The following is a 26775-nucleotide window of genomic DNA, read 5'->3' as shown; positions in this document are numbered from 1 at the left end:
TCAACAGCTGTCCCAGCAGGCTGGGAGATGCAACAAGAAGTAGTGTCAGTGTCCCAAGGGCCTATAGGGTCCAAAAACCTACAGGTATCTCTGGGGCAAAGCAAGGCCCTGGGGTGGAACGGCGATGTTGGAGTAGTTTGGGTTGCCAGCGGGTGCCCGTGTCCCTGTCCTGTGAGCGTGCATCCAGGCTTCTCGGGCCAAACTATGCACACAGTTCTCCACGGACACCGAGTGTGGGCGCGCACACAGCGGCCGCAGCAGCCCCAGCCCGGCGCCTCCTTAACCCGGGGAGGCGGGGGTGGCAGCGGCTGAGGGGAGCTGAGGGAGGCGGAGCGGAGGCCGGGGAGGAGTCGGGGCCTGCAGTGGAGCCGCAGCCCGGAGCAGCAGCTGCGGGAGCGGTGGGGCCTGGAGAGACTCAGCGCCATTCGGCTGGGGCCCCCCGGAGCCCGGGGAGCCCTCTGGGGACGAAGCTGAGGCGCAGCAGAAGGCGGCGGAGGCAATTGCTCTGTTTCGCGAGCCGCTGTGGCCTCCCGTGGTAGCCGGGCCCGGGCAAGAGGAGCTGGGGCCTGGGGGGAAGCCAGGGACGGCCTCCGGGCAGCCGGGGTGGGGGAACACCCCCGTATTCCGCTGGGGTGGGGGAGAGACTGCCCGCCTGCTCCATCCGTAGCCGGGAGGGAAGCACCTGGTCGGGCAGCCCTGCTCGCAGCCGGAGCACCCGGTGGGCCCTTGTCGAGGGTGGACCTGCCGGCCCCTTCCACGTTAACTAGCTAAGGGGAACCTAGCAGTGGCTCCCAACCCCGCTAACTAGCTGAGGGTGGGCACAGGGCACAGCTGCAAATCCCGATAGAGAAGCAAATCTACTCTAACCTCGAAGTGGAAGAGAACCTCCTGGAGATCCTTTGATACCTATGTAAGTGAGAGGGATCCTCATTTCCCCAGTTTTTGAGGTTTGCAAGAATAACCGTGACTACCTACTCCCCCTTACTTCGGAGCTGCTGGGTGAGGGGATTCTTTCCTCAAGAGAGGAGCCAGCCCTTAATAGCCTCTTCCCTAGATCAGATAGTAAGCAGGGAGCCTCTACAGAAGAATCTTCAAATGCTCAAGGGAGGCAGTTTCCAAAATAGAAATAAGCAGGAGCTCCAGATAATTACCAGATAATTTTAATTATTTACATCTGGTCAGTAGACGGCAGAGAAAGTAAAACAAGGGAGAGAAAGCACAACCAGATTTGGATACTCCTTTTTCCCCTTGCTGTCTGCCACTGTTTTTACACAGTTTTTGCTGATATTGTCTACAGAACTGACAAAAATTCTTTCAGAGAAAAAGATCTGCCCACCCTTAAGGACAAGGTGCGCCTACAGGAAAAAGAAGAGAGACTTCCAGGTAGGGAGATTATTTAAGATCAATATCCCCAGCCTGGCAGCCAGTGAGGAAAAGACAAGGCTTTCTCCCCAGGGAGACAGTAGTTAGCTGCCAAAAGTGAGAGGATCTCCATCCAGGGATAAAAACAGCAGTTTCAGGGGAGTGAAGATCCCGAGCAGATTGTTTTAATACTCAAGATTCTGGTTTCGTTCACAATCCCCTTGCTCTCAAAATATTTCTTGAAGAAGCTCTTGGAATAGCTGTCAACAAGACTCTCTGAGGATGGCTCTCAGAGAAGAAGTGTGAAGAACAGCACCCCCAGAAATCAACAGTGAAGATAATCTGCCTCCCTCTGAAAAATCTTCCAGACAAAGTGAGTGACTACATTGTATTGCCTCCTATTTGTATCTGACCTTCTCTTTTAAGTGTTATCCTTATTTCCAATGTCTCTTTTCTCACTGTATCTGCTATTATTATTTTTTATTATTATTATTTTTTATTATTATTATTTTTTATTATTATTATTTTTTCCTCTCCTTTCTGAACTTCTCTCAAGCCTTTTTGTGTGGGTTTTTCTCATTTGGCAATCTTTTACACTACATGGAATTGATCTGATTCTTTCATTGTTTAGTCTTCTTGGATACCTTAACCCTAATCAATTGTAAGAAACCTTTGTCCTCTCCCTTACACTTGTTGGCAATGCTGTATTCATCCTAGGCCTTTAATCATCACCAGCCATTTAGGTGTCTTTGAGAAGGGTGATGTTTTTAAACAACACAAGACATTCTGTAGACAGGAATGGTGAGTAGTAGTACTGGTGTTCAAGGTTGTGCTCATGGGGTTGGAGCATCAGTTCTCCATCTGTGTACTACAATGTGGATTACTATGGGAATGAAGTAAATATGGGCTGCAAACTACTATGCTTGGAAGCTGGACATACAGATCTCAGAGGTAGTACTTTGGGATACTTGTCCTATTGTACCTAGAGACTGCAGGATGAGTTCTGGTATGATTGCCCTTGAGAGTGGGTTCTGTTGGGCTTGGGGCCTAGGAATAATGCTAGTGGAACCTGATCTGAAAGCCAAACCAAGCCATTCTGTAGTCTTCCTGTGTGTTTTATGCTGTGTTTGGGAGCTAGGAATGTGAATGGTAATGCTGATGCTGTGGTGAGCCAAGCAGGTTGCTTTCTGTAGATGAAACAGTTAATTTCAGTCTCAAATTAATATTCTGACACTGAAGTGATTTCCTAAAAAAAAAACAAGTTTAAGAGAATATTCATCTCAAATGAAACCACAGCAGATTCCTGTGGGAGAAGAATTGAGTCTAAGGGTATCTCACCTGAGATATTTATGTTTGTGTTCTGCAGTGAGGAAATCCAAGATCAAAGGGCACTTGACCAGGACAGGACAGGAACCCTTTCAGAATCTATTTGGGATCACCGTGGTTAACAGGGAGTCCATGAAGAAAGAACTTGGTGTAATTTGTCAGTAAGATCAAACTGAAAATGCCTCCAGGTTCATCCAAAGTGATTCCCAATCTATGCTAAAAATTTTGACAGTTATCCTTAGCTTGAGAAGATGCCCCTTTCTGAGGGAGGACTGAATCAAGAAGCGTATGTATATTTTGTGGATATTGTTAGATGCTCTCCTACCTGTTGTCCTGCAGTTATGCAATCAACCTGTTTTGAGTACAGTGTTATCTAGTGCAAGGAAAGAGATAACTAGGGCATTTTTGGCCTTTGTACATTGAGGGGGGGGGGGGGATTAACAGACTTGTCATACTCTGGAGGTTAATTTACCTTGCTCTACATTCATCATCACAGTAATGACTTGAAGTTTTTCAAGTGCTTTTGGCTCTGATGGGTGCCAGAGCACTTTACAGAATGTATATGTGCCAGACTTAGGAAAATTTGCTCTCTCAATGATTATTTTTTTTTTCTTGTATATAAAATGCTTTTTTTCTCTCTTGGTTATGATGTTAAAGATTTTTTTATTTTCTGTCAGAGCTTTAATTATTCATGACAGACATCCAGGGTTGAAAGTCATATGCATTATTATAATTGTTTGCTATTTATTTGTTAATTGCTGACAGGGCATTCAGTGCTGACTCACATACACAAACTTAAGACAATCTCTGCAATGAAAATTTCACAGTCTAAAAGACAACAGTACTGAAGTCAGGATATACTGATACATTCAAAGAAGGAGGTGATTTTTAGAGAACATAGATTTTGACAGTGTTGGTATATGCATCAGATGTTTATCACTGCCTTAAATGTAGCTTTTTCTGAGGTGGAGTACTGCAGCTTTTCTGCGTCATTTATTTTTTTTACAAAAGTATCTAAAAGAAAAATGATTAATATGGTTTATTGAAATAGAAGTGCAAGGTACTGTACAGAAGCATTTGTCTGAAAGTGCTATGTCATTGAGAGTTTACATTAAGAATATTAAACATGAACACATAGATTAGACTTCTAAAGCCAACGCTTAGATACATAAGTAATAGATACATAGTAAATTCTCATGTGTAAGTGCTTCAGCAGAAGCAACGAAGATATCAGTATTTTAGTACGGAGACTTTTAGATGTGTGTATGGATTTGTACATATAAATTTGATCATTCATATATCCAAAAGTTGACTTTATAGTGGAAGCAGTATAGTTCTGCCCAGTGTGCGCTCTATCTGTCTTTGAGAACTGAGTGTATGTCAGGTCCTAAGATAAAAATGAAATAAGAAAGTCTGGAGAGTTGTGGGGAAAGGATTACATTACTGAAGGGTTAGAAAGTTGCATTAATATTTTAGTATGTATTCTGTAAGTTCCTTGGATTTTGTCTTGAAAGTGTGTAGGGTCAAATCAGAAGTCAGAGAGCTTCAACTGAAACAGAATAAACAGTTTAAGGGGTTTTAATAATACTTCCCTATCCAATAGGATTTTGACAAATGCAGTACTTTTTTTTTTCTTTCCCCCCTCCCCCAAAAAATAGATCTTAATGCTGCTTGTGTCTCTGGAGCAGTTTTTTTCTTTATCTAGAGGTGCTGGTATCTTTGCATCCTCCCCTAAATGTCAGCTGACCTTTATGTAGTGGGAAATTCAGTCTGTGTCACAGTTTGGATCTTTGGCCCTTCAAGTGTCAGAAGGGAAATATGATTAATGGCAACTGTGATATGGACAGTTGTCCCTCAAGAGCAAGGCTGAGATGATTATCTCATTTTACACAGTTGTCAGACAGGAATTGCATCTCTGTCATTAGCAACCAAAAGATGAAATGCTTTTGGACTCATTTTCCCATTTGCTTTTCCCAGTCTTAACTGTAACTGGTGGTGTTGAGATAGAACTCTGTGTTTTGTAGTACTCAATTTGCAGAAACTGTTGCTTTATGATGCGTTGAAATTAAGACTTTAATTTAAAAAGGAAATCTTTCTAGCACTTCTGGTCTGGAAGACATCTTTGAAAATGAGACTTGTGTCCAGGTTAATGGACAGCCTAGTATTGCTACCTATTCTGCTGTTGATATGTCCTGCTTTCTTCTAAAGGATATATGATGAATGTTAAAATCTCCTGTGTACTTCTCTCTCCTTAGTTTTTCATATTACAGTGCAGCCTGTGTTACTGAGAGGAGGCAAAGAATGCTGCCATGTGTTTTCACAGTTAACGAATTGGAAAATGTTCAGTTTACGTTTGAAAAGAAACATGGAATATTGAAACGTTCTCAGTATTTCCGAAGGCCTTGCAACAGACTTCAGGACCCATTTACTGTGGTGGCCTGTAGTGTTTTACCAATATTTGGGTTGTTTTATCCTTCTGTCTTTGACTGGTCTTGTCCCCTACCCCATCCTAAAACAAACGCTAGAGTTAGTATCTCAGAGGTAGAAGGTGTATGGATTTTGCAAGCTGCTGACCGCTGCGAACCCTTTCCCAAACCTCATTGCTGGCTTCTTTTCATCATGCCGTAGTCAGATTTTTCTTCAGCATTAAGGCCCAGCATGCTTTCACCCTTCCTACTTCTTTAATCTCATTTCCTCCTGCACCCCACAGTTCCTCCCAGTTCTCTCTGTCCCGCTCTTTGTATCTTATTTTCCTTACTGTCCCTTTGTCATTCTGTCCCGTGGTTCCATAAACCAAAAATGCATCTTGTCTCTTTATAAAGCAAGCATTTCTAAGATGCTTTATTGTCAGCAGTTCTTTCTTTACCTATTTTGTAGGCCTTATTTCTACACCTGCATTTTGACCTGTTTGGCTTTAATTAGATAATATACTTGTGGACACAAAGCATTGTGGGTGGTTAGTTGGTTTTTGTTTGTTTCTTTGTCAGCAGCTAAGTCAAGAAGCCTGCTTTTATACAAATACGAAATAAAAGGAATTTTCTTCCTCTGAAGATATGCCGGTCATTCATGCTGGAGAATGACTCTTTGTATTAGACCTGTTGGTTCTCCCGCCTTATCTTCTCCACTTCCTCAAGAATAACTAGTTTTTAGCTGGTTAGAATGGAAAAGCCCTTGCATTTACAATCCTTGAATGCTCCCAGCATATCAGGATCTTGGTTTTGAATTGAGGTAGAATAGAAACTGAGTAATGAGGGAGAGATGAGGAGTGAGAACTTTTATATCTTGAGGAAAAAGTATTTGCTTTTTTTTTTTTTAAACATCTCCAATTCAGAATTTTTTATGCTCCTTACTGTGTAAAGGCTGTGGGTGATTATAGTGGAAATATGTATTAACTGTTTAAAGTTCAAATTTGAACAACTGGGAAAGATTCTAAACTTTTTGCGGTGACAGAGGCATGAAGTTTCAGAATTCTCAGTTTCTCCTCCTAGTAGGAAAAAACAGTTTCCCTCTCTATCAGGAACTTGCAGAGAAAATGAACAAAACTTTTAAAAGCAATTTCAGAGCTGCTTATTTTATCTCTACCTGAAAGCAGGCAAGATTTGAATGTGGGGAACTGGTCTGGGAGACCTACATTCTTTGCATGGTTCTGGTGCTCCTTTGCTGGCTGACCTTGGGCTGTGCTCTTCTCCTTGCAGGATTTATTCATATAAGAATTGGGTATCGATCATTTTTAATAGTTCCGAAGTATTAGAAACACTTCATAAATGTGGGTGTTATTTTCAGTAGTGTTCTTCCTGTTAATTTCCTTAATTACAGTGTGAAATTGAACTCAAAGACTCTGTATGCTGCTTTCCTTGGCATTAAGAAGCAGTGAAAGTATGATGCTTAACTCATTTTTGTTTCATGGAAGGACCTAAACCGCCAGAACTAAAGGGTGACAGATCCTGTACTATGTCTGTAGCCCAGATCTGTTTTTAAAGTTGAGTTCAGTATAGGTATCTTGACTCCCTTTAAGTGTCTCCTAAGATCTCTAATTTCCTTTTCTTGGCCAGATCTCAGAGTCTCTATTTCATCTTCATCCTTCTTGGCTTCCCTGCTGTTTTTGACACTTGATCATGCCCAGTCTTGAAATCTTGTCCTCCCTTGACTTTTGTGTTTGTATTTTACTAGTTTCCCTGTAACTATTCTAGTCATTCATTCAGTTATTTCTGCGCTAGGCTATTTACCTTATTCCATTTTGTTTTCATAAGTTAGACATAAAAACCCAGATCTGGCGTGTTCTCCTTGCTTTTCTTCCTGCCAGTGATATTATATTATGTATCTCAGTATACCACCTTAATGTCTTTTTTTATTTTATTTTACTTTATTTTATTTATTTTATTTTTTTGGATAAAGCAATTTGCTGTTAGTTTAAAACTACTGAGGCTGTATGGGAACTGTTGAATCACAGCCTGAACCTTTGATTGACCACCTGAGGCAAGCACTGAGTCAGCTGTGGGAGCACAGGTGAAGGCAGTTCAGCTGTGTGACCAGAAGGGGTGGAGCCTGGCTGCACCTCTTCTAGACCCCATTTAAGGGCTGATTGCCACTGGCAAGTGATCTCTTTCTGTAGATTGCTCTTGGTGTTTTCCCTGCAAGCCTACATAGATCTCCATTTTCTATTTATTTCTGATTATCCCTTTCCAATGCGATAATCTTTCTAGCTTTACAATCTGTGGATATCAATCTGATAACACCTTTCTGTATGTTTGTTGACTGTACAACTATACAGAGGCTAAGATGGAACTCCGGAAATCTCCCTTAAGATTTCCCTTTATTTCTTGCTTTCTTTTTTTGTGAGCCTCTGTAACTGAACCACAGCTGGGCACATGCTTTCTCTGAGTTACACTCTTCTTGTATAGGACAGGGTCTCATCCTCTAGTTTTACGGCCTTGATCTGCTGCTTCTTTCTTACTCTCATTGGGTAACCCTTCATGCTTTTCTCTTTTTTTGCTGTCTCAGTTAATTAAACCTGTTCTTGCTGGCCTCTGAACAACTGTTACCAGCCTTGAGTCTTGTCAAAAAGACAATTGCTGAAGTAAATTTCTTGGCCTTTTTTCTCAACAAGTTGCCATCTCTCTTTTCCTCTCTGTTCAGCCCATTGGCAAGCACTTACCACATCAGCTTTTTATACCTATTCTGAGGGGCTTTCCAGATATGTCTCTCCTCTGTCGGCTGCAGTCTTTTACTGTATTGTCAATTTCCTCTCCAGCAATGCAGGCATGATACTTTGCTTTTCCATTTCTTCCATGATCATCCCTTCGCATTCTTCCTTAGTTGACTCATACCTTGATACATGTAGGAAAATTGCCAGCCACTAGAGGTCAGGATTATTGGATACCACTTGTTGACATACTGAAAAATTACTAAAAAGGGTGTAATGGTAGTAGGTAATTTTGGGGCTATCTGTAGTGTGTACCTTCTGGCCAGGTTGTATTTGGCTAATCTACACTTGATACCAATTGTCTTTGTGAATTCAATACACTTTTACTGCTTAGTGGCCATTGCCACAAGTGGAACAGAATGGGTTGTGGTTGTTGTCAGCAACTGTTGCAAAATTAATATGGAATAGTGTTATTTTTTTAAGTTGTTCAGTTTTTGTGGAAGATATCTAACTACTTGCAATCTGACTTGCCGTTTTTGTATGCCTGGCTGGCATTCATTTAACCCAGGGTGCCCTCTTATGTATAAAGTTCTTGTGTTCAAACAAGGTGCTGCCACGAGGCTGGGGTAAATACCTTCTCTTAAATACAGTTTATCTACAATTGACTTCTGTTTTTCCAAGGGGAAATTTCATTCTAGATACGTGGTTTTAAATCTGAGTTATTCAAGAAACAATAACCAATACCTTCCTCAGCATAGGGCTGATTGACGTCAATGTTATTCACTGCCAACTATTTATCTTGCCTACCTAAAATATTGCATAGTGGGTCTGAAGGAGGAGGGATGCTGTAGAGATTCTGCTGTGGTGATGTTTTTTTTTTTTAATGCTTCAGTGTACCTGGTTTGCTTTGTGCTTCAAATCTGTTATTTTGGGTAATGTTATAATGGGAAATTGGGTTTAAAATTAGAATAAATCATTTGCGGTGGTCTTATTACAAATGAAGCAGCTTTCAGCTCAGAAGTATTTTAGGTATACCAGTATTCTTAATATCATTTGCTATTTCTTTTGACAGGCATTACATATCCCCTACTCTCACTTGCACAGCAGCATAAATAAGGACTCTAGTCATAATTTTGAACACATTTTCACACTGAGGTTTCTCTGAATTTCTACAGAACGTTTATTTAACAAACAACAAAAATCCTTTTACTAGTTCATCTTATTGCCCTGGCAGATTATAATACTAACTATACTTGATTTTAGCCTTACATGCATGTAAAGACTCTGTCTTCCTTGACATCAGGATGCTTTGAATATTGGCCATAATGCCATCTATTAATAAGCTTAAACATGTAGTTTGAGTTTTGTAAACTGGATTTATGCAGAACTAGTACACAGTGCTTTCGGAATTGGATCCTGACGTACTTCTGGCACAGGGGTCTTGGTGATCCTAAATTCAGAATGCATTACTTATGCACCTTTCATAAAGTGAAACGTGCTGTTATGACATTTATGTCATTAGAATCTGTTAAAAGAAACTTGTATTTTTTTCTCCTCCTGGACTTAGCATGAAACTCATTTTGTTGAGATTTGTTTGCTAAAGGAAAACCATATCTCTAAAACAATATGATTATAACAGAACCATTAGTTCAGTGATATGTAGTGGGCAATACAGAAACAAAAAGATTTTGTCTCCCTCTAATGTTTCAGTACCATCTTAGTGTAGTGTTGTATCGTTTAGCAAATTTCCTGCTCAGAATGTCTTTGTTACTGTATTATCTGTGTTCTTTTACATGCATTAAACATTGAAAGCTTTTTGATCTTGCACGTTAAATAGTTACGTATTGAGTCAGATGACTAAAATTATGATTCATATTCATATGAATTGTCATATTCATATATATACATGTATATGTGCATATGAATATATATATGTGAATTAATATATATGCTGTGCTTTTAGATTACTTCCTTTGGTTGAAGTATTTAAGCATATATTTTTTTCCTTTGGTTCATGACCACTGAACTGCATATGCTGTATTGCCATCTCTCCAATCCATTAATTTATTGGGAATAAATTATTAGTATATTAGTTTAACTCTTCTGTTACTGTGGAGGTTTGTTTGTTTTTTCCCTCTTCTCTCCTTTTTCTATTGGTATTAGAGTACAGGTTTCTTGCATTTGTAATTTGCACGAGTACTTCCAAATGGTCTTTTCCCATCAAAGCAGAAGCTGTCTATTTTTCCATGTATTCTTGTGTGTTACCTTCTTTCTTAATTTCTGAGGCAGTTTACTTTAATGGACATCCTTCTTGCTATTCTGTTTCAGCAAAGTACTCAGCTGCTGCTTTTTTTGCCTGTTTATTAGCTCAGTACACCAGAAGCTGGTTTTCTCTCTGGCTGTACCAGATGGATATTGTCATTTAGATCACTGGATCTCTGCTTTAGACACCTAAATACAAGTGACCTTATTTTTACAGGTGTTCTTCAGCAATATGTCTCACTACTTAGTTGTCTGTTCTGCGTATCTTCCTTCTCAAAGTTTATGTTCAGAAATTGGAGTCTCCTTTGAATGTTTTGACAGTAGTGTTTCATTGGGTTCGAATAGCAGGAGGAAGAAAAAGCAACGGGGAAAATAAATACAGGGAAATAAATTTACAAGTCTAGTATAGAACATGAATGTTCTGTAGGTTGTACACAATGTAGTTTCACTTGTTTTACTTTCCTACCTCAGTTGTAATTGATTCTGAATGGACGGTCTTACAGAATATTTTTGGTTGGAAGTGTTTATGGACTGCATTGAGTATGAACCTTAGAGTGCTGTTCCTTTAGATCCTTTTCAGTTCTGATATGTAAGTAATAGTGTTACTGGGTAAGAGCTGACTGTTAAGCATTCACAAAGCAGCAAGGTAGACAAAGTGCGGATTTTCTCAGTCAGCAGCAGGTATAGTGTGATGTGATAGACCAAAAGATGGCTTACGTTCTCAGTGTGAGGTTTAATTTACTACTAGCGAATATTCAAAATAAGGCAGTAGCTTTACTGAAAAGCTGTAGTGAAGTATTATTGATCTAAAGGGAATTAGTAGTTATTAACAGGTAGGCAGTGCTAGGATTTTCTTTAATATACTTCCATTATAAATCAGACAGATTCTTGTGTGTTTAACTATAGATTTGAATTGGTACTTGGGTGGCACGTTTGCATCTCCAGTCTGTCTTAAATTTGGGCTGTACTGGAATTAGTACTTGAGAAATGAAGACTCCAGTCAATTTCCAGCTGTTGATGGTGTTTACAACTGCCAACCTTATTGAAGGTTATTAAAATCAGCCAGTGCATAAACAAATACCATTTAGTTCTGTACATGTAAAGTGTTTCTATTGATCCATTAAGTAGTGTCCAGCTGGTATACTGCCTGATTAGGTGAATGAGATATGTAGCAGACATTACACTAAGTGTAATGTGATAGTAAGTATTCTTTTAAATAACAGTGTGGCACATTAAACCAAATTATTTTTGTAATGATTATGTTCTGGAATTGCCTTCCACAGAGGAAATTTTTTTTTTTGTACATTTGCAACTCCATTTTCATTCAACATAAATACATTTTTCAAATGGAATGTATAGAGTTGCAATCAGATATTCAACTCTAAAATCTGATTGTGTCTTTTTACCAGAATTTTATGAGAGAAATATCCTTTGATTCACAGTCATTCTTTATTCATGCCATCGCTGTTGGCAGTACGTGCATTTGTGAGCAGCTGCTGTCAAGGATGAAGCACGAGAGAAGTAAAATTTGATGGAAGAAAATCTCTAATGAGCACCTTGAGAACTCGCAAAATGGTTGCAACCACTGCCATCAAATGGGGCTGGTGCTTTGGTTTCACAAAAACAAGGTCCAATATCCCACTAGTTTTAATTTTGTTGCTCTCTCTCTTTTTTTTTTAACCATTTTAATAAAAAATATCAAACATTAAAATATTTTGTTGCTTATATAAACTATAGCTATATAATATATTTTGGAACAGTTCTCATAAAATATATAATAAAAGTGGTGCCTCCTTTTTTGTTTTGTTGGCCTGTGATGGCAGAGGAACTTCTAAATTATTATTTAAGCTTTGAGGATTTTGTTTTCTTGTCAAATTGTTTTATAAACCAGGGAATGAAAAGAATTGGAGTTTTAGTGTGGATGTAATAGGACCCAGATTTAACCTGATTGTCTCCTTGAAAAAGCTGTACTTGGAGGCCACAATGAGGTCTCTCTGAAGCTTTCTCCAATCTAAGCTAGCCCAGCTCTCAACCTTTTTTCATGGGAGAGGTGCTTCAGCCCTCTGATCTCTATCACCCTCCTCTAGACCTCCACGGCTTCCCATCCTTCTTGCGCTGATGGCCCCAGTCTTCAGGAGGGCAGAGTAGAGGGAAACAGTCTCCCTTGCCCTTCTGGCCACCCTACTTTTGGTGCAACCCAGGGTAGATACAGTTGGCCCTCCAAGCTGCAAGCACGTGTTATTGTCTTGTGTCGAGCTTTTTGCCCACCAGGACCCTCAAGTCCTTTTCCATTGGGCTGCTCTGAGTTCTCCAGGTCTGTGCATGTATTTGTGATTGTCGTGACCCAAGTGTAATACCTTGCACTTAGCCTTGGTGAGCCTCATTTCTTTCTCATATGCTTACTTTTCAAGCCTGATCTGGTCCTTTCAAATAACATCCTTTACATCTTGTTACAGATACTGTAGTGCTGCAATTTAACTTCTCAGTCTGTGCTTGCATTGGAGTGTGAATTATAACATTAGCTGTGCAGTTAGGATTTGTTTTCTGAGCCCAGAAAACTTCTGGTGGAAGACAAGTTGATGATGAGCCAGCAGTGTGCCCTGGTGGCCAAGAAAGCCAGTGGGATCCTGGGATGCAATAAAGGGAGTGTAATCAGCAGGACAAGGGAGGCGATTCTCCCTTCTACTCTGCACTGGTGAGGCCTCATCTGGAATATTGTGTCTAGTTCTGAGCACCACTAATACAAAAAAAGACAGGGATCTAGTCACCTCTAGACATATTAAAGACCTGCATGGATGTCTAACTTTGCAGTCTGCTGTAGGGGGAATGGACTTGATGATCTCTAGAGGTCTCTTCCAGCCCATGCAGTTCTGTGATTCCTCTTTTCTCAGCACTTGTGAGGCTGCATCCAGTTCTGGGATCCCCAGTATAGGAAGGACATGGGCACAGGGGAGAGGGTCTAACAAAGAGCCACCAAGATGATGAAGGGTGCTTCTTATATGTAGAAGCTGAGAGAGCTGGGGCTGTTCAACCTGGAGAAGGTTTGGGGGATCTCATCAGTGTCTCTAAATACCTGAAGGTTGAGTTCAGAGATGACAGAGCCCGGCTCTTCTTGGAGCTGCCTGGGCGTGATTTTGGGCACCCTACTGTGGTAGTTTGGAGCAGATGGACTCAGCCCTGCTAACCTCAGACATTCTATAATTCTATATAACGCATGTGGTTGTAGGGGAAGAATGAGGAGCTGCTGGGTCCATCCACACTGTGTTATTGACAAATATCTATTTTTAGAACTAATATCTATTTGTTACTCGTGCAGATGGGTGTCTCCCTGTTCCATTGATTTGCTGAGTGATGGGCTGGGTGGGAGGTGTTGTGTAAAGAATCTTTCAGAAGTGGAATATGTTGATATTAGTCTTCTCTCTCCTAGATGTGTGTACACAGGTAATTTGTTACGTGATGGTGTACTTAAGTGTATGCATGTGCTTAGGAATTTAACTTCTGTGTGTACAAGCATGCAGTGCTATGTATAGTATTGTCCAGTTCTCTAAGAAGGTTAATTTCCAAAGTGGAAGATGCAAAACTTGCAGCCTTTTAAGACTTTATTCTGCTGTTTATTTAAAGATGATGTGCAGAACAGTGCAGATTTGGGCTGTGAAAACTAACTCAGTCCAAACCTGAAGGGATAGCTCCTCACATAGCAATGCAGCCAATTGCAAGTAAGAATAATGACATTTATGATGCCATGACTACTACAAAAGACAGCATACAAGCTTGTGTACTGAGTGTGCAAACATATACATGTTTGTACTATTAAATATTTTCTTCTTGTAAAAATAATTAAAATAGAAAGTGCTGGATACAAGTGCTAGTCATGTTGGACAGATGCATCTTATTTTATGAGGGAAACGTGTAATATTTATGAGAGGACAAGATCATGAGTCCGTTTCTGTCTTGTGCATGAGTTTGGATAAGGAAGTTTTTCTTGTGTCTCAGATTTGGGGAAAACAGTTTCTTGTTATATTGTGAATTCAATAATAATGATAGGTATATTTAAGACAAATTGGTTGTAGTAGGCAAAAGTTTAACAATTACAAGCTTAATATAGTCTGCATCTACCTCAACACGGTAGATGTAATTATCTATATATAGTATTATGCATAATCTTGGTGTTTTAAATGATATACATAATCCTGACTGCAAGGAATAGTATTAATTATAATGTTGCCTGATGTAAAAAACAAAACAAACAAACAAAAAACACCAAAAAATAGTTTTGGTCTTAGAGAGAAATTAATTTCTCCCAAATTAAGATGGTCACAATCCTGACTTCTCCAGAAGAACTTAATTAAATCATTAGATTCATCGTTGTTTGGATATGGTGTGAAGGAGTGTTACGATTCTCCTCTTACCTGATGCAGAAAACCTGCTGGATTATAACGTAAGGTCTCAAAGCTGTGTTGCATAGATAGTAAAGGAGTGAATGTGATACAGCTGCAGAAGATGGTCCTCTTCCTGTATATAAATCTTGGTTGTTCAACTGGGAACAGTTGTGATGCTGTGGATAAGGCTGTACAAGCACTTATCATCAGCACTTTCCTAGCTATTATCAGCAAGGACGGCCCTCCAGAGGATGCGGAGGTAGGCCTTTTTTTTGAGGATTGTATTTGGCTGTTAATAAGGTATATCAAACAGGATGGTCTTCACTCTGGTGTTTTCTAATAGGGGAAGAAGCAGAAGAGGAACGCAAATGTGTGTTTCTGTTCTTATGGTTCATCTTGATTGTATCCCTAGAGATCCCTTTCTCCTTCTGTCTCCTTACAGATACAGCTGCTTCCAGTATCATGGCCTCTGACCTGGAAAGCAGCCTCACATCCATAGACTGGCTCCCACAACTTACTTTAAGAGCTACTATTGAAAAACTAGGGGGTTCCTCGCAAGCAGGACCTCCAGGGGCTGCCCGAAAGTGTCCTCCGGGCTCACCAACAGATCCCAATGCTACTCTCAGTAAGGATGAGGCTGCAGTGCATCAAGATGGCAAGCCACGTTACAGCTATGCCACCCTGATCACATATGCAATCAACTCATCCCCTGCCAAGAAGATGACACTTAGTGAGATTTACCGTTGGATCTGTGACAACTTTCCCTACTACAAAAATGCTGGTATTGGTTGGAAGGTAAGGACTTTCATAGCTAAAGTGCTCTTTTCTGTCTAATAAATGGACTTTATTTTCTTTTTTTTTGGTGCCAAATATGCTCACTGAGCAAAATAAAAAGAAACAGATGTGAAAATAAGATGACCAGAGAAGAAATGAACTGAGATGGAAGTCCCATTTTCTCTGGGATTTTTGTTGTATGTATGTGGCAGCCCTGTAAGTAGGACCCTGGGGAAAGGAGGGGGCAAAAAACAGTAAGAGAAAAATCACCACCCACAAAACCCATATCACTACCAACCTCTGCATAACACTGATGGTATTTTTATAATACCTTCTGTATAGGCATAGATGGTTCGGCTGAATGTTACTCAGCCTGATATATTTCTCTGATTTCCTCAGCTTCTGTTCTGCCCTACTGTGGGTATATGTAGTGCATTTGAGTACAAACCACCCTTTAGTTTTCTTCACCCCTTCTTGAACATACACAGAAAGCTTTACCTTTTTGTTATAGCACTTACCTTTGTCTCTCAATCTCTCTCCAGAACTCAATTCGTCATAACCTCTCTCTGAATAAGTGTTTTCGGAAAGTGCCTCGACCAAGGGATGATCCGGGGAAGGTAAGAAATCTGGGTGCTCCTGGCCAAACCATTTAAAGCTGCATGGAATGAGCAAGAATTGCCCTTTCTAACTCAACATTGGAATTTGAAACCTGAAGTATAGGCAGAAAGGGAAGCAGTAGTAAATTTTATTGCTGTGCTTGACTATAGAAGCATTTGTTTAAAGGGAACTTGTAGAGGGTCATCTTCTCCATATCACGATATTCACTTCAAAGTGGAAGAAGGAGTAAATAGGGTCCAGTTGTCAGTTTTGTTTCTTCTTGATATTATGTGTAAAACGTGGGTCTAGTCCAACCTGTTTTATTGTGAAAGATTTTAGTGTCTGGTGGTGAATGGTGAGATTATGACATAGAATCATAGAATTACCCAGGTTGGAAAAGACCTTGAAGATCATCAAGTCCAACTGCAGCCTAACCAGTACCCTAACTCTAAAAACCCTACACTAAATCATATCCCTGAGTAACATGACATCATGGAGGTAAGATCTGGGGAACTGAGAGCAGGATGGCTGCTTATTTAGGACTGCAAAACATTTGGTGCTGGGGAGAAATGGTCATGATCAGGTAGTTCAAATCTGTAGAAATCTGTTACTAGAAGAGTTCAAGAGTTTAATTACTTGTTGGCTTAGTAAGAGCTGGTAAAACTCTGTTAGTATGTATCAGTTGTAAAGGGGAATTGTTGGCAATACCAAGTGGTGGCGCACAGATGTTGTTAACTTTAATCTAACCAACAAGCAGAAGGTGACGGTGAGAAATAATGTATTTAGACACAAATTTAACTTTTCATTTTTTCACTCTTTTCTCCGGTTCTCTGAAGTTACCAGAAGGGGTCACTCATGCAGCCTTTTTCAGGCTGTGTTTGAAGGACAAGATGATGCTCAGTTGCCATCTAAAATTAGAAGTAATATGTTTCTCTGAAGATCACCGCAAAAATACTATTGATTATGTGGTTTATTTCAGGGACTCCTGACTGACTTCAGTGTATGTTTGCACGTTCTCATTGATATATTGGTGAAGTGTCAGAAGTATTGAAAAGGGGTTCCTTGTAGTTGTTTGTGCTCAGTCTGAACACTGAGTTGGTCCAATAAAAATGATGTGCTGTGAGGGGATACTGAAGGGGAAGTTAAAGGCCCCAAAGTGTTGGTCTGCCTTGGATCGAAACATCTTTTGCTCTTGGAGCGATCGAAGTGGACAGAATCATTGTTCAATACAACACAGTGCCATCTCTTCTATTTCTTAGCTGTCTGTTATTCAGTGTGGTTCTGTTATTTAGTTGGTGCTGCATTGTTTGAGTCAGTAACCTGCTGCTGTAGGAAGCTCTCTGCTTCAATAACACAGTCATTCATTCACTAGTGGCTCTTTTTTCCAGGGCTCTTATTGGACAATAGATACGTGTCCGGATATATCTCGCAAGAGGCGGCATCCTCCTGATGATGACGTGAGTGTTACTGTTTTCTGACAACATGGAGCAGGAGTGCATGTTCCATTCTTGTTCCAAGGAGTTCTTCCAGCACTAGATGGGAGGGTAGCAAATATAGATGAGGAGGATTAATGCGTATACTGCGCTCATTGGCCATTGTTGCTGCTGTTCAGCAGCAAAATTAATTATATTTAAGTTAATTATCTTGTCTTTTCAGCGACTAAGGCCTAGTTCTCCTGTTTTTTAAGCCATGAGCTACAGTGGTGGAACTGGCTTCCCATTTCAGTTTCACTTCTTCATCTGTTATTTCATCTGGGCTCTTACTGTCTTTCTTCCCTATCCACAGATACCACAAGACTCCCCAGAGCAAGAGGCAAGTAAGAGCCCCCGAGGGGCTGTTCCAGTCAGCACAGAAGCCTCTTTGCCACCTGAGACTACCCCTCAGCTGTCACTCCAGAGCACTACCCCCATTGCCAACTACAGTCAGGTGAGAAGTGGAGAATAGAAACCTTAAGAAGAGTGAAAGAAGGGGAAGGGGGAGGGGTGCTTGAATGGAAAAGTGGCATGGTGAGAAAAGAGGGAATAGTGAAAAATAGTGAGGAGGAGGAAAAAAATAAAAAGGGAAGAAGTTAAAATTGATCAGACAGAAAATAGTGGAGGAAGCGATATTTAAGAAAGGGCTGGATGGGGATAAGGGTAAAGGCATAATGGTATTAGCTGAAGAATATGCCAATATGCTGTAGGGTGAGGGTGTGATGGTTAACTGTCCTCAAGGGAAATAGCTTTTGGGAAAGATCTGCTTGCTGCAAGATGAGCTATGTATATGATATGAGATAGAACACACACTGCTACCTGTATGTAGTTTCTGGGTTCTGCCAAGTTAAAAAATACAGTATAAAATGAAGGCCTAATTTCTGTCATATGTGGTTCTTCTAGCAATCTGCAGGGCCTGTGGATGTTGCCTCTACTGTAGCAGGGGGACAGGGCCGTGAAGGGGCTGATGTACCTCCCCCACTGTACAGTGCCAACCATGACTTCAAGTTCTCCTACTCCGAGATCAACTTTCAGGATCTTAGCTGGTCCTTCCGAAATCTCTACAAATCCATGCTGGAGAAATCATCTTCCTCTCAGCACGGTGAGTAACCATAAGGACCACGTGAAGTGGACAGATAGATGCTTACACCATCTTGTCCACTCATCTATCCTTGGTGTGTCTCAGATCTTTCTTCTTTTAGGAGCAAAGTTTCTTTGGTGTGCTGTACTTAGTTCTGCCAGAGGCAAATAAGAAATCTGTGTGTCCTTTTTTTTTATTGCACCTCACTCAGAATGAAAGGGATAATGATTTAAAAATAGCATGTCTTAATACAGAAGCAAATATTTAAATGGTAGAAGCGTAGACTTGAAGAATAGCTTGTCTAAGAAATATTGACAATCTGTCGAGCTGGAAGCTGTAAGAGGAGGAGGATTGTTGTCTTCATCTCCCATTGTTGTCTTCATCTTTAAACATTCTTCTAAATACTAGCCTGGTGTAGAAAGGAATATGTGGTTAGATGAGACTTTTGCCTATGCTCTCAGCCAGCTTATAGCGCAGGCAGAGTTTGTTGCTGTAGGAAAAGCCTCCTGAACTTGTAACTTCAGTGAGATAACAAGCTTTCATCAAGTTGGTGCTTGACTGGCAGGAATCTGTTGTGTGAGGTGCTGTAGAATAAGAAGGCTACACAAATGCAGAGGAGAGCCTTGCCTCACTCTGTGCCTCTGTTTCTAAAAATGAAGCAATGATCTGCTTTTCAGTTCGACAGCTGTAAGGTCATCTAGGAAAACTTGCAGTTTTTGAGGAAATTGTGTTAGTAACTTTGAGTCGGGATATTGGCCTTTTGGAGTCAGAAGAATATTGATCCTTTTGCTCCCCTGCATTTAGTAGGTCTAAGGGTTGATTTTGACTCCTGTAAAAAACCGAGGCTTTCTTTTACATAATACATAATGAACGGGTAGCTCAGGTTATAGACATAATACCTTTCACTGCGATTTTTCTTAGAATTTCCGTAACGTAAGGAGAAAACCAGGGAAACAGATGTAAGAGATGTTCAGAGCTCCTGTTATGGGGAAGAATGTAGAACATATGATGCTCTTGCATGTAGGGGATACCTGTAATGGAAGTGGATAGAAATAATAACACCTAAAAAGTCAGGAAGAATTAAGGTATTAAAGGAGTCCTGACGTGTGCTGTGCTCTGTGTATCAAAGCAGTAGGAAGCAATGACCACTAATGATTTGTGTGAGGAAAAAATGTGAAGGTCTCAGATGAAACTGTTTGTAAGGTAGAATCCGAAGGGAGCTTTTGGAAACAACAGGTCAGATTTATCAGCCTCCATTTTCTAAATGTTTTGTTGCTGAAGTTTGCTTAGTGGTCATTTCTAGGAAAACAATGTGCATAAAATTTCCAGAAAGCATACGTTACTTGATAGATATAGATGAAGTTCATGGAGGCATAGACATGCTTAAATGCTAAGGAGTTAAATTCTGCTGGGTCTTTGTAGAGCCTTTTAGTTTTGATGGAACTTGGAAGAAAGTAAAAACTTAACTGTGCAGGTGCTAATTATTGGCAGCCTCTAGAGGGCACTTCAAAAGCTTCTTAAATAGCACTGCTCATCCTCAGTGTGACTTTAGAGATGGTTCATTTAAGTAGAGGTCTGATCTAGGCAGCTCTTAAAGTTTCCTCCTCTTTCTTTCATCCCACAGGTTTCTCCTCTCTCCTTAGTGACATGCAGCCCTCCAACCACAACTACTACATGTACCAGCAGCAGCAGCAGGGCCCCTCAGCAGTGGGTGCCGCTCCACCACTCCACACTCCAACTCCAGAGGGTTGCCCATCCCAAGGAGGAAAGCAGCAGGGTGGTGAAAGTTATGGCCCTCCACCAGTGATGTCCATGCACCCTCCCCCAATGCAGCACGGAGGCTACCATCAGCATCAACATCACCCGCACTCTCACCCACAGCAGCAGCCACATCAGCACCAGCAGCAGCAGCAGTCACAGGCTTCAATCAACAATGCTGGCTTTGGTGAGTCGGGGCTGATGGAAAGAACAGAGAAATGGAGCAGTGGGGATCCCTTAGAAATTCCACAAGTGAGCTTCCCCTAAGAGTTACGTGAAAAAAAGGATGATAGCCAGTTATTATTGAAATCTGTGAAAGAAACTGCCTTCTAAGGGATACAGTTGTGCTAGGTTTGAGATTCTGTTTAGGGATGCAGGAGAATTTCAGAAGCTAAATGAAAAGGGAGGCAGTACCGCTGGTCTTCTAAGGGCAAAAAGATTTCTATCTACTACAGAATCACAGAATTGTAGGGGTTGGAAGGGACCTCTAGAGATCATCGAGTCCAACCCCCCTGCCAAAGCAGGCTCCCTACACCACGTCGCACAGGTAGGCGTCCAGGCGGGTCTTGAGTATCTCCAGAGAAGGAGACTCTACAACCCCCCTGGGCAGCCTGTTCCAGTGCTCCGTCACCCTCAACAGAATTAATATCGTTGAAGAGGCCAGTTATCTTGTAGTAAGGGATGGAGCAAAAGAGTGTTCTGTATTGGAATAATCTTTTTTCCATTTCATTACAGCATTTCCCCCTGATTGGTGCTCCAGCATTGATTCCCTGAAGGAGAGCTTCAAGATGGTAAACCGGCTGAACTGGTCTAGCATTGAGCATTCCCAATTCTCAGGTCAGTATTGGCCTAGTGACGAGGTCTAGTGACTCAGTGACCAGGGGCTATAGTTGAGAGTGCAGATGTTTTTTTTTTTTCAACCTCACTTCAGCAAGTCTCAGTGACTCAGCCGTTCCATTTGTATGACGCATCCTACTTCATAGATCCTGTTAAAGACCCTAAAGCACTTGAACACTAATAGGAATTTGGGGCAAGAGGAATTAATTAATAAAAGGATGTCAGAAAGTGAATGAGGATTTTTCCCTCCCGCTTCTCCTTTCTTTACCCAGATCAGTGAGACAATACCTTAAAAAGGAAGCTCTCCGTTATTCCAGTGACTGATCATAAGTAATGAAGTTGAGTTTGTGGGGAGAAGGTGGGACTTAGGGCTGAAGATAAAAAGTTTAACAGGGGTGACTGCAGTTTAGTTGCTGTTTTCGACACTGTCCTTCTCCTTTGCAGAGTTGATGGAGAGTCTGCGCCAAGCTGAGCGGAAGAACTGGACACTGGATCAACACCACATTGCCAATCTCTGTGACTCTCTTAATCACTTCCTTACCCAGACTGGTCAGCTCCCTCATCTGGTTGGCCCACAGCAGCCCCCTCGAATCTCTGATTCTTGTGCCCTGAACAGTGGCAAACAGGAGCAATCCATGAATCAAGGTAATTTGGAGGGGAACTAAAATGCTATGTTAGTGAAGGACCAGTTTTCTACATTTTATAAACTTCTTGCTACCTTGTAGTTAGTGTAGCACCAAGCAGCTCTATCAGAAGCTGTTTATACAAACTATATTCAGTCCCTTGCTTTGTTCAGCATAGAGAAGAGGATGCTGAGGTGAGATGTCATCTTGGTCTGGCCATGCTTCCTCATGAGAGGGAGTGGAGGGGCTGGTGCTGGTCTCCTCCCTCTGTTGACCGGCGATAGGACCTAAGGGATCAGCCTAAAGCTGAGACAGAGCAGACTCAGGTTGGTTGTCAGGAAAGATCACTGAGAAGGTGATCAGGCACTGGAACAGGATCCCCAGGGAAGTGATGGTGGCACTGAGCTTGCAGACAGTGCTTCCAGTCATATGGTCTGATTTTTGGGTGGTTCTGTGTGGAGCCGGGAGTTAGACTCAGTGATCTTTGTGGGTCCCTTCCAACTCAGGATATTAGGTGGCAGTAGCTGTTAAACAGACAGCTTATGTGCCTGTATTGGAGAAAGACTGACTGGACAAGGAATAGAAGAGTCCAGAGATGATCCTGGTGCAGCTGTGGTGTGTGTCATCCAGTATTTGAACTAAATGACTTCATAGTAAACAGTGAAAAATAAATAAATAGTGAGCCATCTTCTGACATTTCTAGGTGAAAAGTTTAGTTTAAAATAACAGGTGAAACTCCTGCAGGTGCCAAGAACAAGATCCTCAACCAAGTTACAGCTTTTGGTTAGGACCAGGCAACCGAACATCTCAGTATTCTGTGTGTTTGACTGAGTTGCTCTGTGGCTGAGATGCAAACCAGTCAGGGCTAAGGCAGCTGACCAGACCATTAACAGTTTGTTTCATTTCATACTACAGTGAACTCCTATGGTCAGCCCCAGCCTCCCCATCTCTTCTCCGGTCCATCTCCGATGTACCAGATATCTACCCAGGACTCTCCAGGATATAATCGCCCAGGTACGAAGTAACAGTAAGGCATATTATAGCTCTGAATATTTAAGAACTGGCTCTGAAGCCCTCTGCATTTCTCCCAAAACACTCACTGGATTGCAGTGAAGTGCTTAGGGTAGAGAGAGTGCTTGGACTGCTGGGGACCCTTCATTAGGGCTGTGCACTATTAGCTCTATAAGCTCTATATTGGCTATATTAGCTCTAATAGGTTCACATAACTTCACATAAATGGTCTTCTAGCTCCATGTCACCATCAGCTGGTTGGACAAAGGCAAAATTACCTTAGAAGCTTCTGTTATTGGTGTTTCTTTGTATTTTATTAGCAGTCAGCTGTGAGAAAAGCTCAGCTTCCTGAAGCTTTAACCTCAGTAGAAGCTGCTCTAGAGAATTTCATAGCACGCTACCAACAGACATTGGTAGTGCTGTCTGACATGGGGGAATTCATGGCAGTAGTGTTATTGCATCTACTGTTAGAACAGAGAAGCCCACTGTGCCCTTCATGCTTTCTTTTGGCCAAATGCCCACTGTGGAAAAGTATGACTTTTTTTTTTTTTCCTAACTGTTCTTTTTCTTTCTTTTTTTTTAACTGTTTTTTCCTCAGCTCATCATCTGGTCCCTCGGCCTTCAGGGCCTCCTCCAGGCACCAATGAGGAAATCCCTGATGATTTCGACTGGGACTTGATCACTTAGCGAGTTACAGACTGAAGAGCCCGTCCTTTGTGAAGGACGCAGGAGGGGAGGGGGACATGGGGTGAATGGTGCCACACCACCGTCTCCAGCCTTCCTACCTTGCCTGTATATAGATATATATTCTCTATCTCTGCCAGAGAAGCCACCGCAAGATGCTGCCGAAGATAATCTTTCATTGCGTCCTGTTTTATCTTTTTTTTTTCTTCTTTTGTTTATTATTATTGTTGTTGTTGTTATTATTATTATTATCAATAATTGAGCACAGCCCTTCCCCTCCTCTGGTGGCCTCGGATGCATCAGATCAAATCTTGTTGTGTGGTGCCCTGTATTGGGCGGAAAGACAGGTCCTTGCTGCCACAAAAAGACCTCAGAAAGCTGAATCCTTGTGTGCATCTTCTCCTGCCTCTGTCATTTTGCATTTAGCAATCCCTCTTTCCCTTCAAAGCGGACAGTAAATGTGTTGTATTGGCTACTGAGTGAGAGTCTGGTAGAGCCCTGTAGTTAAAAGCTGTAAAGGTCAGGAGGCTCAGGGGACACAGCGGAGAGGTGATTTCAGCTCAGTGAACTGTTTCACACCAGCAGGAAAAGTAAGAAAAGAAATAGGGATCCCAAGTGCAAACAGGATAATCTCTTTAAGTTGGTAGAGCTAAGCGGAGCCGGGAGGGAAATCCTGAGTTTGGAGAAAGGGGAATGTAGTAAAAATGATGTTTCAGCAGAGATATTGGGTTTCAGAATGCAGTGCCTCGTAGTGAGGACCAAAAGTGGTTTTGAGAAGATCCTGACTGCTCTGCCCTTTGCAGTCTCCAAGCAAGTGAAGCCTACATACTCATCAGGTGAAAGAAGCAGTCGAGGGTGTTGTGATCCAGCAAATTCTGTTTTCCAGAGATTCTAATTTCACCTCTGCCCCTTCAGGCCTTTCTTCAAAGTATGCAGTGAGGCTCTTAACTTGCATATGCAGACTTAAAAGTTTTCTCACACTGTCAGTATTTGCTCAGTTCTTACTTGGCCTTCTGCCCCTCGTACCTTTATGGAGACTGTCCTTGTCTATGGCAGCAGTGTCAATTCTCAGTCAGTGGTTCCCACTTTGTGAATGAGTTAATGGTGGAAAGAGGAAGCTGCTGGTCAGAATGGAGGTGAAGCAGGGGATTTCTGGTCAAGGAGCTCAGACTCTCTGGTTGAGTGAGAGGCTCTTAGAAGTGATTTAAGAGCTGCATTAGAAGAGGGGATGAAGTAGAGCCGAACAGCCAAAGAGTATTGTATGGAAGGAGGGGGGTGGGTCGCTCAGACTCCTTGCGGTTCAGCTGAGGAAGATGATGGAATAGAATGTAAATCCCAGTTCATGGTTTCTGTCAGCAAATTAGGAAAGCAAAAGAGATGCAGGAATTAGTGTTGAAATTCCTCCTCCCCTAAGCTGTGTCCTGAGTTAGCTTTCATTTTGTTTTTTTTTCCCTGACATGGCTGTGTTCTGTCAAACCTCTTGTTTCATGTTAGTGTTTCGTAAAGCCGACCCCAACCCTTATTCCCTGTTTATCAGTGAAAGGAACAAGACAGACATAAAACGTCGTGGTGGCTTTGACGTACCTGGGGAAGAGGAGGTAAAAAAACCTCTGCTCTGACTGTGGGGAACTAAAATTGCTTTTAAAATTTGCTGTAGGGATAAATCAATTGGATCTTTGTCACAGAAGTGGACAGTCTCATTGTATTGGGGAGGGGGGGGCAGTGGGATGTGGTTTTTGTTTTGTTTTTTTTTGTTTTGTTTTTGTTTTTTTTTTTTCTTTTTTAAATGTGTGTATTGAGGGGGAGTTCATCAGTGAGTATCTCCAAGAGAAACGAGGAATCCCAGAGCCAACTAAAGCGTGGAATTGGCTGTTATCTGTGCTGCCTCAGGATGGTGATGGTACAACTTGGAAGCGCGTGCCATTGGGTTTCTGTGGAACGTGGCACCATAGATGGCTTCTGGTTGGTGCCAGTCAGTGCTTTGCAGAGCATATCGCTGAGCCAGCCCTGTGGAAATCTGCAACCACTGGAAGAAAAAAAGAAAGATAGCTCCTTCTGAGTATGAAAGTCCCCACAATTTGCATATTTATCTTATCTACATATTGATTTGCTCCTTGTTTGCATATGTAAATACACGCCGGTCAGTGTGCAAATTAGCCTGGTTCCTCTGCCTCTGAAATACATGTGCATCGTCAATGCGTGGGAAGGTATTGGGTTGGCTACGTGGAGCTCCACACTGGTACCAGCTGCAGGGAGCGAAGGGATGCAAACGTGCCATGGAGAGTTCCTGCAGGCCCTGCCACAGTGGCATCGGCCACGGTGCTTTGGGTCAAGGAGAGAGGGGCGTGGTCTCACAAGTTTATTTTTGTGCATGCTTTCTTAATAAAAAGAAAAAGTGAATGTTTATGGTTTAACTCCTTTGGTGCCAGCATTGCATTTCTTTTGACCGCGTCTAACAGGTGGGCTCAATTCCTGCTTACAGCTTACCTTAAAAAGGAAGTTTGGGTGTGGACGTTAATAATTAACAGCATCCACCTATGTGCACATTGCAGGTGAGACTTTTTAGGTTGTCAGCAGAGACTCAGAAGTCCTTCAGTGCACCTTTGAACTTGCATTGTGGCCAGAAAGGCTGTGAAAACTGCACCACAACTTAGCTGTTTTTTCATAGCATTGATTGACCTTGCTCCTTAAACCACTTTGTTAGAGCACTTAGAGGTTTCCCAGGGAGTCATTTACCACTGTAGACACTGTAAAATCAAGAAAACGGCGAGGAAGATCAAATAGCTTTACAAGGAGGTCATTGTTGGGTTGTATGGGCAAGTTACTATTAGGTAGATCTATGAGATTCCAATAGTCTGATGTCAGGATAGGCAGCAGAATTTAACACAGAGTTCCCACCTACAGTACAAAAGAGGGGAGCTGCTGTGATTATCTTCGTTGGTGATGATGATGAAGATAAGAAGGGAGCCAATGGATTCTGGTGTGTAATATACAGCATCCTGTTCATCTGAACTGCTATTAACCAGGAGTGGAAGCATTCTATAGTTAGAAAACAGAGAACAAATTAGTAGGCAATATATACCAGTCTTTCTAGATTCTTATCTGTACTGAAGTATCTCTTGAGTTAGGAAACAATACTGAGCTGGATGTTTACAAAGGCATCACTCTATGCTAGTTTGCACTGAAGACTTCCTTCTCTTACTTGCTGAGTGCGGGACTAAATCTATTGTATCATCAAACCAAAATTACCACATCTATATAATCAATACCTTTCTCGTATAACATATAGTCTAAATGTGGAGCGAGTGATGCATGGCAAAATCAGGGCAGAAGGCAGCAAAACTGCTACGTTGGACTTCTGGGGAATGGACTTTGAACTATTCAGGACACTGGTACGGAGGATCCCTTGGGATTCAGTCCTGAAGGGTGAAGAGGTCCAGGGGGGCTGGATGCTCCTCAAGAAGGA

At 41.6% G+C, this 26775-nt stretch overlaps 1 protein-coding gene across 1 annotated transcript; it reads left to right on the top strand.

Moving 5' to 3' along the window:
* Positions 1-334: 334 nt before the first annotated feature.
* Positions 335-25723, top strand: FOXJ2 (forkhead box J2). Its single transcript, XM_015871844.2, has 12 exons — positions 335-910; positions 1608-1735; positions 14915-15267; positions 15789-15863; positions 17232-17300; positions 17629-17769; positions 18219-18417; positions 20021-20341; positions 20890-20991; positions 21436-21636; positions 22530-22628; positions 23224-25723. Exons 3-12 carry the CDS (start codon positions 14935-14937, stop codon positions 23310-23312), a joined length of 1629 nt encoding a protein of 542 aa, XP_015727330.1. The 5' UTR covers positions 335-910; positions 1608-1735; positions 14915-14934; the 3' UTR covers positions 23313-25723.
* Positions 25724-26775: the final 1052 nt, after the last annotated feature.

This window comes from Coturnix japonica, chromosome 1 (assembly GCF_001577835.2).
Source record: "Coturnix japonica isolate 7356 chromosome 1, Coturnix japonica 2.1, whole genome shotgun sequence".
Taxonomy (NCBI): Eukaryota; Metazoa; Chordata; class Aves; order Galliformes; family Phasianidae; genus Coturnix; species Coturnix japonica.
This window is presented reverse-complemented; position numbering and strand designations above follow the sequence as displayed.